At 38.4% G+C, this 13,650-nt stretch overlaps 1 protein-coding gene across 1 annotated transcript in view; it reads right to left on the reverse strand.

Annotated features, from left to right (window-relative positions):
* Nucleotides 1-13,650, reverse strand: part of LOC130912177 (b(0,+)-type amino acid transporter 1-like) — a 27,056-nt gene continuing 13,406 nt past the window's right edge. Inside the window, exons 2-14 of the mRNA XM_057830060.1 lie at nt 13,216-13,344; nt 12,947-13,071; nt 12,091-12,238; nt 4,085-4,327; nt 3,757-3,882; nt 3,573-3,672; nt 3,395-3,439; nt 1,388-1,511; nt 1,107-1,210; nt 912-1,008; nt 671-820; nt 420-594; nt 1-65 (exon numbers count right to left, since the gene is read on the reverse strand). Of these exons, the coding sequence (XP_057686043.1) occupies nt 1-65; nt 420-594; nt 671-820; nt 912-1,008; nt 1,107-1,210; nt 1,388-1,511; nt 3,395-3,439; nt 3,573-3,672; nt 3,757-3,882; nt 4,085-4,327; nt 12,091-12,238; nt 12,947-13,071; nt 13,216-13,225 (1,512 nt within the window). The 5' untranslated portion in view covers nt 13,226-13,344. The remainder of the gene's footprint in view (nt 66-419; nt 595-670; nt 821-911; nt 1,009-1,106; nt 1,211-1,387; nt 1,512-3,394; nt 3,440-3,572; nt 3,673-3,756; nt 3,883-4,084; nt 4,328-12,090; nt 12,239-12,946; nt 13,072-13,215; nt 13,345-13,650) is intronic.

Here is a 13,650-nt window from a genome sequence, read left to right on the forward strand (position 1 = left end):
TCATAATTCACATTTATCAGGAGGAACAACCTCCATCAAGAGCTGCAGATGCACAGTGATCGGCCCTATGAGGGGGTGAAAGACAAAAACAATAAGGAATAAATTTAATGTCAAGCAAAGCAGTCAAAAATCCCTGCAAAGGAAAAACTCCTCTCCACTCTGAAATCTTTACACTGTCTCTTAGACATCTATAGAATACACTTTAAAGTTCTATCACTAAACTATAAATCACAGAATATGGTTTATGAAATAATGCCAGCACGCTACCTGTTTTCTACATCACTAGAGTACATTGAATCAAATTAAGTATTCACACTAGTTTCTGTAATTTTTGCAGTGTGAGCATCATTGTCACAGTTTCTGAATTGTTCAACGGCTGCAGTATCTTTTATTAAATAAAAAAAAGTAAATGTACTTACTCATGAGATTACGTGCCCACTTGACTTTCAGGTGGACAAAAGGGTAGTACAGGAGGAGCCCACTGAAGATAAACAAAGAACTGTAGAGGTATTCTACTTCAGGATTGTCAATGATCGGGGCTAGCACCAGGTAGCAAGAGATGAGCACCATTAGGAAAGCTATTATAATAGGAACCTTGAAAAAACACAAATAACCAAGGTTTTATTGCAGCTATAAAGTACAACAACAACCCATGTTTATTATTCTGCACCTTGACTGGTCTTTTTAACTCCTTCCTGGTGAAACGCATGACGATAAGGGACGACAGAGTCAAGCCATTGAAAACCCACTGGGCAAAGCTAAAGTAGTTGATGAGGGTGTTGATGTCTGCTGGAATTATGTATAACATTGCCAGAAAACCCTGCAAAAGAAATGAAATTCTGTTTGATAGTTTTTCTAAAGAATCACAACTTCAATGAGATACTAAAATAACATTAAAATTTAGCGCTTACATTTAACATGAGAGCTGGGGCTGGGGTTAAGCGCCTCAGACTAATGAATGATAAAATTTTTACCATGTGACCTTCTCGGCCACTAACATAGGCCAACCTGAGCAAAACACAACATTCATATTAAATAAATCATTTGGCATTCCTTTTCCCTTGCCAACACGACGCCAGTGCCCAATCACTTTTTGCATTTTTTACCTGCCGGCAGTGAAACAGCTTCCATTGGCCGAGCCAAATGTGGAAAAGACGACAAAAAGTGGAACGATCCAAGACATTGGATGAAGGACTTTGTTTCCAAATGTCTTTATGAGTGCACACACAAAATTAGAAAGACAAGGAAAATGGTTAATTCTTGCTGTAATTTAACATAAGTACTAATGTTATGATATCACCCAAATCAGATGGGATTGGTTAATGTTTCAAGCCATTTTACTAATGATCTTTGACCCTCTTGAACTTCACTCAGTTTCCCCTCTTACCACAGCTACAGCGGGGGATGACAGAAGTTCAGTTGGTGTCATGACGGTAAAATAAGCTATGTTGACCATCACATAGCAAACGGACACTAAAGGGATCGCAATGAGGATGGCTAATGGCAGGTTCCTGTAGTAAAATGAAATGTTAAAATGTGGAGAACATTTTTCAAGGAGTTATTTACATAAGGGAATTAAAATTTGTTTCTTCACACATTAGGTCAGTGGTCAAAAATATGGTGCTGTATTTGTGTTATATCTGTTAGCAAGTTAGCATTGTATACATTGGTAACATAGGGAATAGTAGCCTAAGCAACCACAGGAGGGGAAAAAAGCAAACTCTTGTACTACAGTATATGCTCTATAAATTAGCAGAACAACTGTACTGGGCAACAAGATAAATCTTTCGTCCAGTAGCTGTACTGTTTTTGTACTAAGGATACTCTAATGCGATATATAGCCTAAGCGTATCAAATATTCGCAATGATAATAAAAATGGAACCATCATATAAAGAAACATTTTTAAGCTAAACGTTTAAGTAGTACCAAAGGGCAATATTTTATAGATGTACTCAATTAAGTGTGAGATTAGCGTATCTATTAGTAACCTACGCAGATAGCAGACCGACATTGAAAAGATGTTGAATCAACATTCCGCTGTTGATCTTATATCGTTGAATCAACGTTGACACCCGACGTTGATTTGTCATCACTTTTGCACCCTCAGTTAATGTTGTTCCAACGCTGAAATCCTTACAAAACCTAAACGTCATTACGATTATTAATAATAATGGAACAAAGCTGAATCAATGTTATGTTTTCCTTCATTTTCAACCATGACGCTATTATTGCTTTCAAATATGCCTATATTTAGAGGCCCTGCTTTATTTACAGAAAGAAAAAAACAGCTAGCCTGACTAATAAAATATTATTAGGTAATATGATACTATAGTAAATGAATAAATAATAAAAATAAAAACTTGGCTAGATTTGAAATTATTTTTAATAACGCTCAGTAAACATATTTCAAACTTAAGCCTCCTCTTCAGTCTGTCCATCCCCATCTGCCTCTTCAGTGAATCTGAATAATACAGACAAAATGGCATTTACAGTTTATTCATATCATGGAATTCAAGCAGATATCATAGGTTAGTTTAACATACTTCAGTATTTTGTTGTGAAGTGAGTTTCTCAACCAAATCTCAAACCAAATAAGGGCTACTGTACATGTGGGAACGGAGCTAGCTACAATGGAAAACTGGCCGCGCTGTCTTGGTGTTCAATAAATTAATTTAGACTAGGATCTATTGTGTAATATTTAGCGATTTTAGCACTTCAATTGGAAAAAGAATTTTATTTGCCTGAACTTCTAGTTAGCTAACATCCGAGCTAAGCAGGTTTTCACTTGAATGCCAATCACAGCAAATGCACCGTTTCTTACAATTTTGGGAACTTTGTCTCATTGTGTCAGGGAAAGGGTTTTATATACAAGTAATAATGGCAAACGCTGTTCTTTCTACTGTAAGACATAATTGCTGTTAAAGGCTCTGACGAAGCGCAGCAGGCTTACCTTTAAATATGGCTTCCTTAAATGAGGCATTTCCAGTGAAGTTCATTCAAGGAGATTCGCTGTCTGTCAGGTATTTTTCAACCAAAACTCCCGCTCATCCATAATTCGATGACTTTTCAATCATATTTCCCGGTCAATCATATATCAACTATTTGTCAACATTAGTTCATCATTAAAAAAATGTTAACCCAGCCATCGGCTGACATACCATAGAACAATGTTGTTTCAACGTCACTGTCATGTGCCGTTGGTATTTGCAACATCAATTGAACACTGTTTATTGTCGAAAATTTCTATGTCAACCAAACTGATGATTTTGATGGAAAATCAATGTTTATTCAATGTCGGTCTGCTATCTGGGTATGTATCTGTATATATTAGAATACAGTATATGTACTGTAGTTTGTCTTTTTGATTGAAGGCAGAATGTGCACATTTCCTACCTATAAGGGTTTTTCAGCTCTTCTGTGATGAAATTCAGTTGGCTCCTGTGAAGTGGATTAAATTCAAGTTAATGATATCAGCATAGGCCTACTTTATAAAAGAAGTATGCTGTCATATTTCAAGACATGAGATGACTCATTGCGTCATTTTGGAGTTCGTGGAATATTGGATGTTTACCATCCATCATATGCCCAGAGTCCATTATAAAATGCAAGTCCAATTCCTCCAGCAGATAATGACTGGCTATCAAAGGCATTTGACAGGTTTTTTGTATTTCCTGGACACAAAGATATAAATATCAACATTGCATTAGCTGATCCCATTAAAGTGTGTTACAGTGACAAAGCCAATGAAGTGTCACCTTGCGCCAATAAAACAATTCCAGCTCCCACTATGATGACCATAATTATAAGTTTGGCTCCAGTGAAGATGTTTTGTACATAACTCGCTAGTTTGACACTGAAGCAGTTGATGGTCACAATGAAGACTAAAGGGCGAAAAAAAAGAAAAGACAACAGATCAGTTCTTAAATATTAGATTATCCAACCTTAATTAATACTACCAGAAAAAGGAGAAGCAAGCGTGACCAACCTGAACGCCAGAGCGCTTTCACAGTTCACCAATATTTATTTCTCTTATAATTCAAAAGGAAAATTTTGAAAGTCATGTGCGTTTGTAGTTGATATTACCTATGGCTGCAGCTGCCAAACACTTGGTAACAACCATAGGAGGGCTGCATTCAGGATAAAAAGGAGCTGAGGCATATTCTGCGAAGCTCAGTGTGATGATGGCAAAGGCAGAGGGCTTGACCACCATCACGGTGGTCCACGAGTAAAGGTAGGCCACCGGGGAGCCAAAAGCCTCCAGCAGATAGGAATATTCCCCTCCGGATTTTGGGATCATCGTGCCCAGCTCTGCATAGCACAGTGCTCCTGTGAAGAACACCTCAGCAGATGAGACAAATAAGGGAGATGCTTTTCTGTTCTGATAGCAGGTATAAGGAAATCGCAAATTCTTGCCTCTGGTTAGTTAGATCCGTTTCAAACTCGTTGCCAATCGTGGCAGGGCCTTTCATACTAACTTTTGAACAATATAAATAAATGTCTGTATTATTGTTTTTGAAATACTGAGAGAAGCGAATGCAAAAAAAGGCAAAATTGTATATTCCACTTAAAAGGTTCCAAGATATTCACTAAATTCTCCTTCTATTGGAGAACAGTATGATGTGGAAAATAGCGTTTTTGATCATGCTTTTTAAAAAAAAAATCTCCCTCTTGTATACTTTCTTCCTTTTATGCTGACTAACCCTCATGCCCACATAAAAATGATTAGTTATGATATTATTGGTGCTTATACTACTAAACTAAATGTTTTTGTCCCCGTTAAATGTTCATGACATCACACAAGACTTTCTTTTGAAGTGACTTTTTTCAGTTTATTGTGTAATTCTGTATTTAAAAAAATGTCAATCAACCAATTTACTGTATGTTATCTCTGAGATTCTAATGTACAGGAGTGAGTCTGTGTGGCAAGATTTACCCATGTAAAACTTTCTTTTGACTTTGACAATGCTTGAGAAGATGACCCAAGAGTATAGGGTTGAACCACATTATCTTTCCACAACAATACCGTACTTGGGTAATTAGATTTTTTTTTTTTTTTAATTAATATAAAATTCGAACAGTGAGGCGTGATTAGATACACCGACACAATTTTAAGACACGAAATAGGCTACAAGTGATTATGCTTTTACGAAACGTAATAATTCTCAGATTTTTATTACACTGTAAAAGAATGTGTTTATTCTGATTCCTATTTTAATTGCTGTTGTGTGGAACTATTCACAGAGAGCAATATTAATTTCTTGTTTTTAGTTTATCTACACAGGTGTGGAAAATATTAAGAACACTACACCCTCATAGTTTAAAAGTCATGGGGTCTTTCTTTTTTTAACCTGCAACATTATGACTGTCATACATAAAAACACTGAATAAACCAGAAGCTGCAGCTACATTATTCCGTCTTTGTAAATCATTTAGTTGTCTACATGTGACAGTATGCACTTTTGGTGCCATAATGTGTGCAGGGTGGGGTGGTTTTAAATAAAAGTGTTGTATATATGACCTACTTTTTTTCACTGTGTCAGCAAACTATAACACACCATAAAGCAATAGGCTTCTGTGACTTCAAGGGCCTTTCAAATTATCCTCTAAGAATAACATGTAGTATGGACTCTGTAACATATTTATGTCACACTGCTGTTGCCATAGTGTGCACTTCCTGTGGGTGTGGTATTACAGTATAAAAGGAATCTCTGTGATGTGTCGATGGCACATATGCTGAGAAGCACACTGAATAAAGAAGTGTTGTTCCATTCAAGTCTCAGCCTTACATGTACTTAGCTTAAAGGGCAACTGAAGAGCTTTTCGGATTTCGCTCTTAAGTGTTTTACTCAGTTGAATTGTATTAAATGCATCATTCGCTGTCTCAATAAGTCACATTAAAAAAAATAATTACAATTGACCGCGTAGTTTTTGAGTTATGGCCATAGCAACACCATAGCAACGAGGGACGCACCGTCCTGCCGACCGCTACCTCATGACGTAACTTCCAGGAAGCCTCGCCACCACTCTGAACACGGAAATATAGCACCACGCTATCCTCGCCATATATTGCAAACATTTTCTGGGTTTTACTCGCGGGATTCGTTATGCCATCTCGATGTGTAGCGATGAATTGCTCACAGGAAGACTCGAGACTCTAGGAGTGGTCAAAAAAAAAAAAACTCCTGCAAAGGTTTGGGCCGTTTTTATTAGCATGCATACAGGTCCCCAATCGGCTCATTGTTTTCATCATTTCAGCCACGACAGCTTTGAAAACCTACAACAATGCAACCTTGGTTTTACAAAGCGTAAGTAGAACATTACTGGCTTTTTTTGATAAACGAGGGGGACTCCTCTTGCCTGTTTGTTGAAGTGCGAAATTTTTTTTGTTGCTGTTGGCCTGTCATAAGTAGATAGGTAGGCTGACATGTCATCTACTCATGTGATTTTATTACTATATCAATAGGTATTATGTAAATTCAAATGTCCCCAGCACCAAATAGGTCCTTGGCTCGTTGTTTTTTGGCCTGTCACAGGGTAGATATAAAGCCCATAACAACAAAACAATCCACCTGTCAGGCCCTAATGTATCAAATACATGTCAATAAAACAATAACTTGTTATACTTCAACATCAAGGTCTGCCTATTTGAAGAGGGAACAATGGCATCAAATAGATGCTGCTTTGACCGGGGCATTATTATTTGATCACCAAGAAATTATTATTAAATTAAAATTAGGATTCATCCAATATTTTCATGCTGCTGTGATTTTTTTTTTTTTTTCTCCAGGAAGCCAAACATAAAAAATTAAGTGGCGGAAACCCTCAACACGATGAAAAAAGCGTTGCAAGTCAGTCGCCACCCAGTTTCCCAAAATCAAGAGAGAGTGGGTCGAGTCATATGATGACCCAAGTGATGCGGTGTCCAGCGATGACGACTGAAGAGATCCTATGAGGCCTGCCAGATGCCGAATTTCTTCCGTCTGCGACATCAGATGACGATGACTTAGGAGAAATAAATGTAGCAAATTTTGATGACATGAAATCATAAACTAGTCATATATACAGTACACATTTTTTAAAAGAAAAATCTAGTTACCTTCATATATAATACACATTTATCATACAAATACATATTTCCCACTGCCATTATCATTTTTCAATTTTGCGCTAGTCCGTTGCAATCCTAACTTTGTTTTGCTTACTAAATTTATGTTCTTTGATGTGTGCCATTGTATGCTTGGTATAACTCATATATTGTGTCACAATCTGACAGTGAAAGCTGATGCTGATTCAACATAAATCTGGTATCATTTATTATTGTGGCCTATTGAATATTTTTTCAGAATGTAATATAGTTACAATATATTATATACCAATAGAATACATTAAACAGTCAACAAAATGTGTCAATGTTGTTTACAATTTATGGTTTTATTTTTTAAATGTAATTCATGCCCCTGTCAGTGCTTCAGCCTCCTCAAGTTTGGCTCTCACGTCTGGGATCTCCTGACGACACAGGCATAATGTTGGAAGGGTAATTACTTGACGGTTTACAGCAACACCTGGAAAATAAAATCGTTTTGTCATTTATTTTGAAAAATCAATAACATATCATTCATTTAGCCACATTTGGGCTAGCTTTACCATATTTAGATCGGTAGGAGCTGTCCCATTACCTAATATCCAGTTTTAGCTATGTGGAGAGCATGGAAAAATATACAACCATGTAATCGCATTCTCTCTAACAAAAAAATCACAATGCTGGATTTAGGCTTACCACTCACTCTCCCGTTCGTGAAGTGTCGAGCTGTCAAATGGCGTCATGACGCCATCTGCTGTGTCAAATAAATCGCCGTCATCTGACGCCTCAGGTTCAAACATGTAGGGATTAATTGTAGTTCATCTTTCCTGGGAGCCTTTGCCATCGGTAGCGTCACGAAAGAGCGATCCTGAATGGTTACCTTTGGTGGAAATATCACTGTCATCGTTGTTGCTGCTATGCTAGCTGTGGATAGTCTTCTCTGTTGCGTCGGGGAATCTACGTCAGACTTCCGGGTTTGCGAAGGGACCATTAATGGAGTGCAAAAAAACTAAAAAAAACGCAAATTACCCTTACAATTACATGTTGATAATGTCATGCTTGTTTTGACGAACTTGTCCAAAGTTTATATTCGTAAAATTACACCAAAATCCGGAAAGGTCTTCAGTTGCCCTTTAAGGAAGTACATAACAAAAGGTGGCCACGAGGACGTCTGGACCTACATCAGCTCGGACATGCTGTTTTTGGAGTTCGCTGCGGGTCGCAGTGCTCCAGGGGACAGACGGCGCCGACCTCATTTTCCACGTCGTGACTTCGTGGGGAGGAGGACGAGCGGAAATTTCAAAGGGAGCGTGAAGGTGCTGTATAACCAGGCGCTATGGCGGGAGCTATCGGCTCTGTTGGTCCCTTTGATGAGCTGGTAGAACAGTGGAGCTCGTGCACGAAGCGGTTTGGCTATTTCGTGGAAGCTAACGAAATAGCAGAAGAGAAAGTGGTGCCCACGTTTTTGAGCGTTATTGGGCCAAAGACTTTCAATTTACTGAGAAACTTACTTCAGCCTGATAAACCTGGCAGTAAAACATACAGGGAAATTGTGGAAACTCTTAATGGACATTTTGCACCCAAGCCCCTTGTAATTGCGGAGAGGTTCCGATTTCACAGGAGAAATCAGGAGGAGGGAGAATCTGTCACTATGTTTGTAGCGGCGCTGCAGAAGCTGGCTGAATATTGTGTTTGGTGATGTTTTAAAAGACACATTAAGAGACTAGGACTGTCAAACGATTAAAATTTTTAATCGAGTTAATTACAGCTTAAAAACTAATTAATCGTAATTAATCGCAATTAATCGCAATTCAAACCATCTATAAAATATGCCATATTTTTCTGTAAATTATTGTTGGAATGGAAAGATAAGACAAGATGGATATATACATTCAACATACGGTACATAAGGACTGTATTTGTTTATTATAACAATAAATCAACAAGATGGCATTAACATTATTAACATTCTGTTAAAGTGATCCATGGATAGAAAGACTTGTAGTTCTTAAAAGATGAATATTAGTACAAGTTATAGAAATGTTATATTAAAACGCCTCTTAATGTTTTCGTTTTAATAAAATTTGTAAAATTTTCAATCAAAAAAATAAACTAGTAGCCCTACTCTGTCCTCAATGTGTGTGAGTACACAAATTGACAGATAGCGAACATAAGTTCCAAAAACAAATCAGACGGTGTGGCAAAGTTGCATGGGCTTTACTGAAGTCATCTCTTTTTGACAGGAGCACGTTTCTTGTATTTTTGTAAAACTGAAGATAACAAGGCAATGTGTCAATAACTTGCATAAATCACAAAATAACATAAAATGTACACACACGTGTCCATTTGAGCAGTAGCACTAGCCAATTAGCTCACAAGCATCTAACAATGTAACTGCATTTCACCATATATGTGAACAAATTCAAATACACATCATCAATAACTATCTAATGCTCATGAATATAAACAAAGGAGGAATATAACTCACAAGCGATGCATGTATTAGACACAAACAGAGTGATGGGGCTATGAGAACTGCCACTGAATACTGGATGCGGACGTTAGCTGGTCTGAATAGCACTGTCTATTAGTGTGAGTTCGCGTCGACATATAATCACATCAGAAAAGCGTGCCGAAACCCAAATAATCAGCTGCACTGAAACGCCAGCAGAGGGCAACATTACGCCACATAACATATGCAAGTCACACCCAAGCGCCAGCAGAGGGCGGAAAAACTCCATAAAACACAATTAACAAGTTGGCCTTTCACTGTACTGACATTTAAATCTGTCTGAGCGGGCCTAGTGCGTTAATTGCGTCAAATATTTTAACGTGATTAATTTAAAAAATTAATTAATGCCCGTTAACGCGATAATTTTGACAGCCCTATAAGAGACAGATTGGTATGTGGACTGAGAAATGAAGCAACGCAAAAGAAGTTACTCTCAGAAAGTGGACTGACATTAAAGAAAGCCTTTGATGTAAGTGTGGCTATGGAAATGGCTTCAAAGGAGGCTCAACAGCTGAACATGATGAGCAGAATACACCAAGTGGCAAGTACCCAAAGCAATGTTGCTGGTCTCTGTTTTAGGAGCGGTAAAACAGGGCACCTTTCCTCCACCTGCTGGTGCAAAGAAATGAACTGTCATAATTGTGGGAAGGAGGGTCATGTTGAGCATGCCTGTCGGAATAAAACAAGCACAGGCAAAGACATAAAATGGAAATGGATGAATGACTGAATGATATAACAAAGCTTTTCGAAATGCGAAGAAAAACGCCCTGATTACATCAGAGGTTCTCACTCATTTCAACCCTTCATATCCAATACAGCTGGCATGCGATGCTTCGCCCTATGGTGTGGGTGCTGTCAACTCCCATGTGTTCCCGAACAGAGATGAAAGACCAATTGTTTTCGCATCGCGAACACTTAACAAAGCAGAGAGTCAAACTATGCTCAATTCGAACGAGAAGCATTGAGCATTATTTTTGGTGTGAGGAAGTTCCACCAATATTTGTATGGAAGGAAGTTTACTCTGTCAACGGATCACAGACACTGACAACGATTTTGGGACCTCATGCAGGAATCCCTTCGCTGGCTGCTGCACATCTTCAGAGGTGGGCTTTGTTGTTATCAGCTCACTCATACAACATCAAGTATCATAAATCTGATTTGCATTGCAATGCTGAAGGATTTTCGAGGTTGCCGCTTCCTGTCACAAAACATGAACCTACCTCAGTGGACATATTCTATTTCCCAAATGTTGAACATGCACCAATTTCAGCTTCGCAAGTGAACCGTGCAACTCGGAACGACCCCGAACTGTCAGTCGTCATGGACATGGTAATTAAAGGACAAACCAATTATGAGAACACCATTCTCAATCCTTTTTTGATAGGAGTTGGGAACTTTCTGTTCTATCGGGTTATTTGCTGTTGGGGAGGAGGGTGATTGTGCCACAGTCACTGCGTGCTAATATACTTGCGCAACTGCATGCAGGTCACAGTGGTATTGTTAAAATGAAAGAAATAGTGAGAAGTTATTTTTGGTGGCCAGGATTAGATAAACAGATCGAAGAGACGGTAAAAAAATGTTCATCTTGCCAAAAGATTTGCAACAATCCACCTGCAGCCCCACTTCTTTCTTGGGATTTTTCTCAGGACCCTTGGCACTGCATTCATATTGACTTTGCGGGACCTTTCTGGTTGCTATCATGCATAGTAAGTGGCCGTAGGTAGCTATCATGAAATCAACTACATCGGAAAACACAATTGAGAAGTTAGGAGAGATGTTTAGTCGTTTCAGAGTCCCTGCACAACTCGTGTCAGACAACGGGCCCCAATTTATGTCAAAAGAAATGCTTGAACTCCTGCAAGCCAATGGGGTTCAACACATCAAGTCAGCTCCCTATCACCCGGCAACCAAGGGCTTGGCAGAGAGGTTTGTGCAGACCCTCAAACATGCTCTCAAAGCATTACAAGGGCAAAGTACACTCCATCAGAGAGTACACGAATTTCTCCTCAAATACCGAACATCTGTGCATGCAACTGCAGAAATATCAAGGGTTGAAGGAAGAGTTGGAGAAAATGTGGGGAGTGAAGGCAACAGTGGCGCCAGTAGTGATCGGGACACTAGGGGCAGTAACCCCCAAGCTGGGTGCATGGCTCCAACAGATACCAGGAACAACGCCCGACATCTCCGTTCAGAAGAGCGCAATCCTAGGAACAGCTAAGATCATGCGCAGAGCCCTCAAACTCCCAGGCCTCTGGTAGAGGACCCGAGCTAGAAAGGAGAGACCATACCGCCCGGGTGGGCGAGACGATTTTTATATATATGTATATATATATATATATATATATATATATATATATATATATATATATATATATATATATATATACATATATATATATATATATATATATATACATACACACACATATACATATATATATATATACATACATACACAGTGGTCTTTTAGCGTAATAGACTGTGGAGTCAACTCACCCAGTATGGTTAATACGCCACAAGCAGCCCATATGAGGAGGCAGGGACCCACATCTCCTGTGTTGAGCAGGACCGCTTTTGGGGAGATGAAGATGCCTGAACCGATCATGGTGCCCACTATTAGACAGACGCCGCTTAGCAGGCCCACCTGTGTTAACACACAAAGACATGTATTCATTCTCAACCAATGTTTCGAAATTACAGTTTAATTGGTTGGAAAAATATCAGTCATTCACTACAAATTATGTGTGTTGTGTAAATAAGAGATAGGCTATGTATTAAGTAGTAATCACGTGCTCTACTAACAAGATGGCAAAAGTTAGGAATAGCACGTCATCTGTTGAAATTCATACAACGGAATGATACTTTAGTGTTCAGCTAAACAGATATATTCCACACATTTTGATCAACATGATTATCATGATTTTAGTATGTATAATGGGTATGAATTTAAAAGTTTCCACCCCACATGATTCTTTCTGCAAGTAAAGGTGTTGTTTGTCCCTTTAGAAATACCAATAAAGTATGTCTTTTAATTGCATTTGCCTTTGCATGTCAAACTTCCTGCAAATGAGCAGATTTGAAATGGACAAGAATGTGATGTCAGAAAATCGCTAGGTGCATGCCAAGTTTTAATGGTCACTTTTCCCACACCCGGATTAAATTGGCCCAAATCGGCTTAAAGAGATTCATGGGGCTCAAACATTAACAATGCAGTAGTGATTGTGATATCAGTTTGGGAAGACTGCTGCTGTGGCATTGCATGCTACTCGGGCCCAGGCACCTCCACTCTTATAGCACACTTTGTAAATATACTTCTCAAGATTTAAACAATTCATACTAAAGACAGTCTCACCTCCTTTTGAAGAACTGTGGCCTTTGCTGAATCTTTGTCCATCACTGTGGAGTCCCCGTCAAGTTTGGCAGATCCGTTCTTAGATTTCTTCCTCTTGTTTGTCCTGCGTTCTTCCATTTTGCTCCCTTGGTGCATGAAAGTTACACAAAGGACGCAGTTTAAAGCCACAATAAAGTTACAGGTTAACTTCAGGATACATAAATACATATCTCTGTATTGAAATTATACTGTTTAGTGTGAAGTTGGTGTTATAAAGTTGATGTAGTAACCTGTGTCCATCTTCAACCTTCTGTCAGGATGAAAGAAATAGTTAATCCATGACCGTAAATGTGTTCAAAGCGAGCTCCAATAAATCCGAGTGAGACCAAAAACTCTGTGATGGGAGATTTTCTTCTAATCTGAAAGGATAGAAACACACGGTGACCCTGAAGGAGTGGAAATCAGTCAATGTAAAAGGTGTGTGTAAAAGCCACTCATAAAAAGCTCAAAATAAATGTTAAATTCAACTTCGGTTAAAGTATATTGATTTAAAAAAAAGTCATACATGTTATATTATTCCAGATTTCAAAGCAGGAACTAACTAAAATAGGCCAATTAATTTAAAGTTTTCTGAAACGCAAAGTGTTTACTTTAATACTGTTTAGATGACACTTTGTTCCCTGTTTTTTTTTTTTTTTTTTTTTTTTAATTGCGCTTGTCCTCAT

This window comes from Corythoichthys intestinalis, chromosome 1, assembly GCF_030265065.1.
Source record: "Corythoichthys intestinalis isolate RoL2023-P3 chromosome 1, ASM3026506v1, whole genome shotgun sequence".
Lineage (NCBI taxonomy): Eukaryota > Metazoa > Chordata > Actinopteri > Syngnathiformes > Syngnathidae > Corythoichthys > Corythoichthys intestinalis.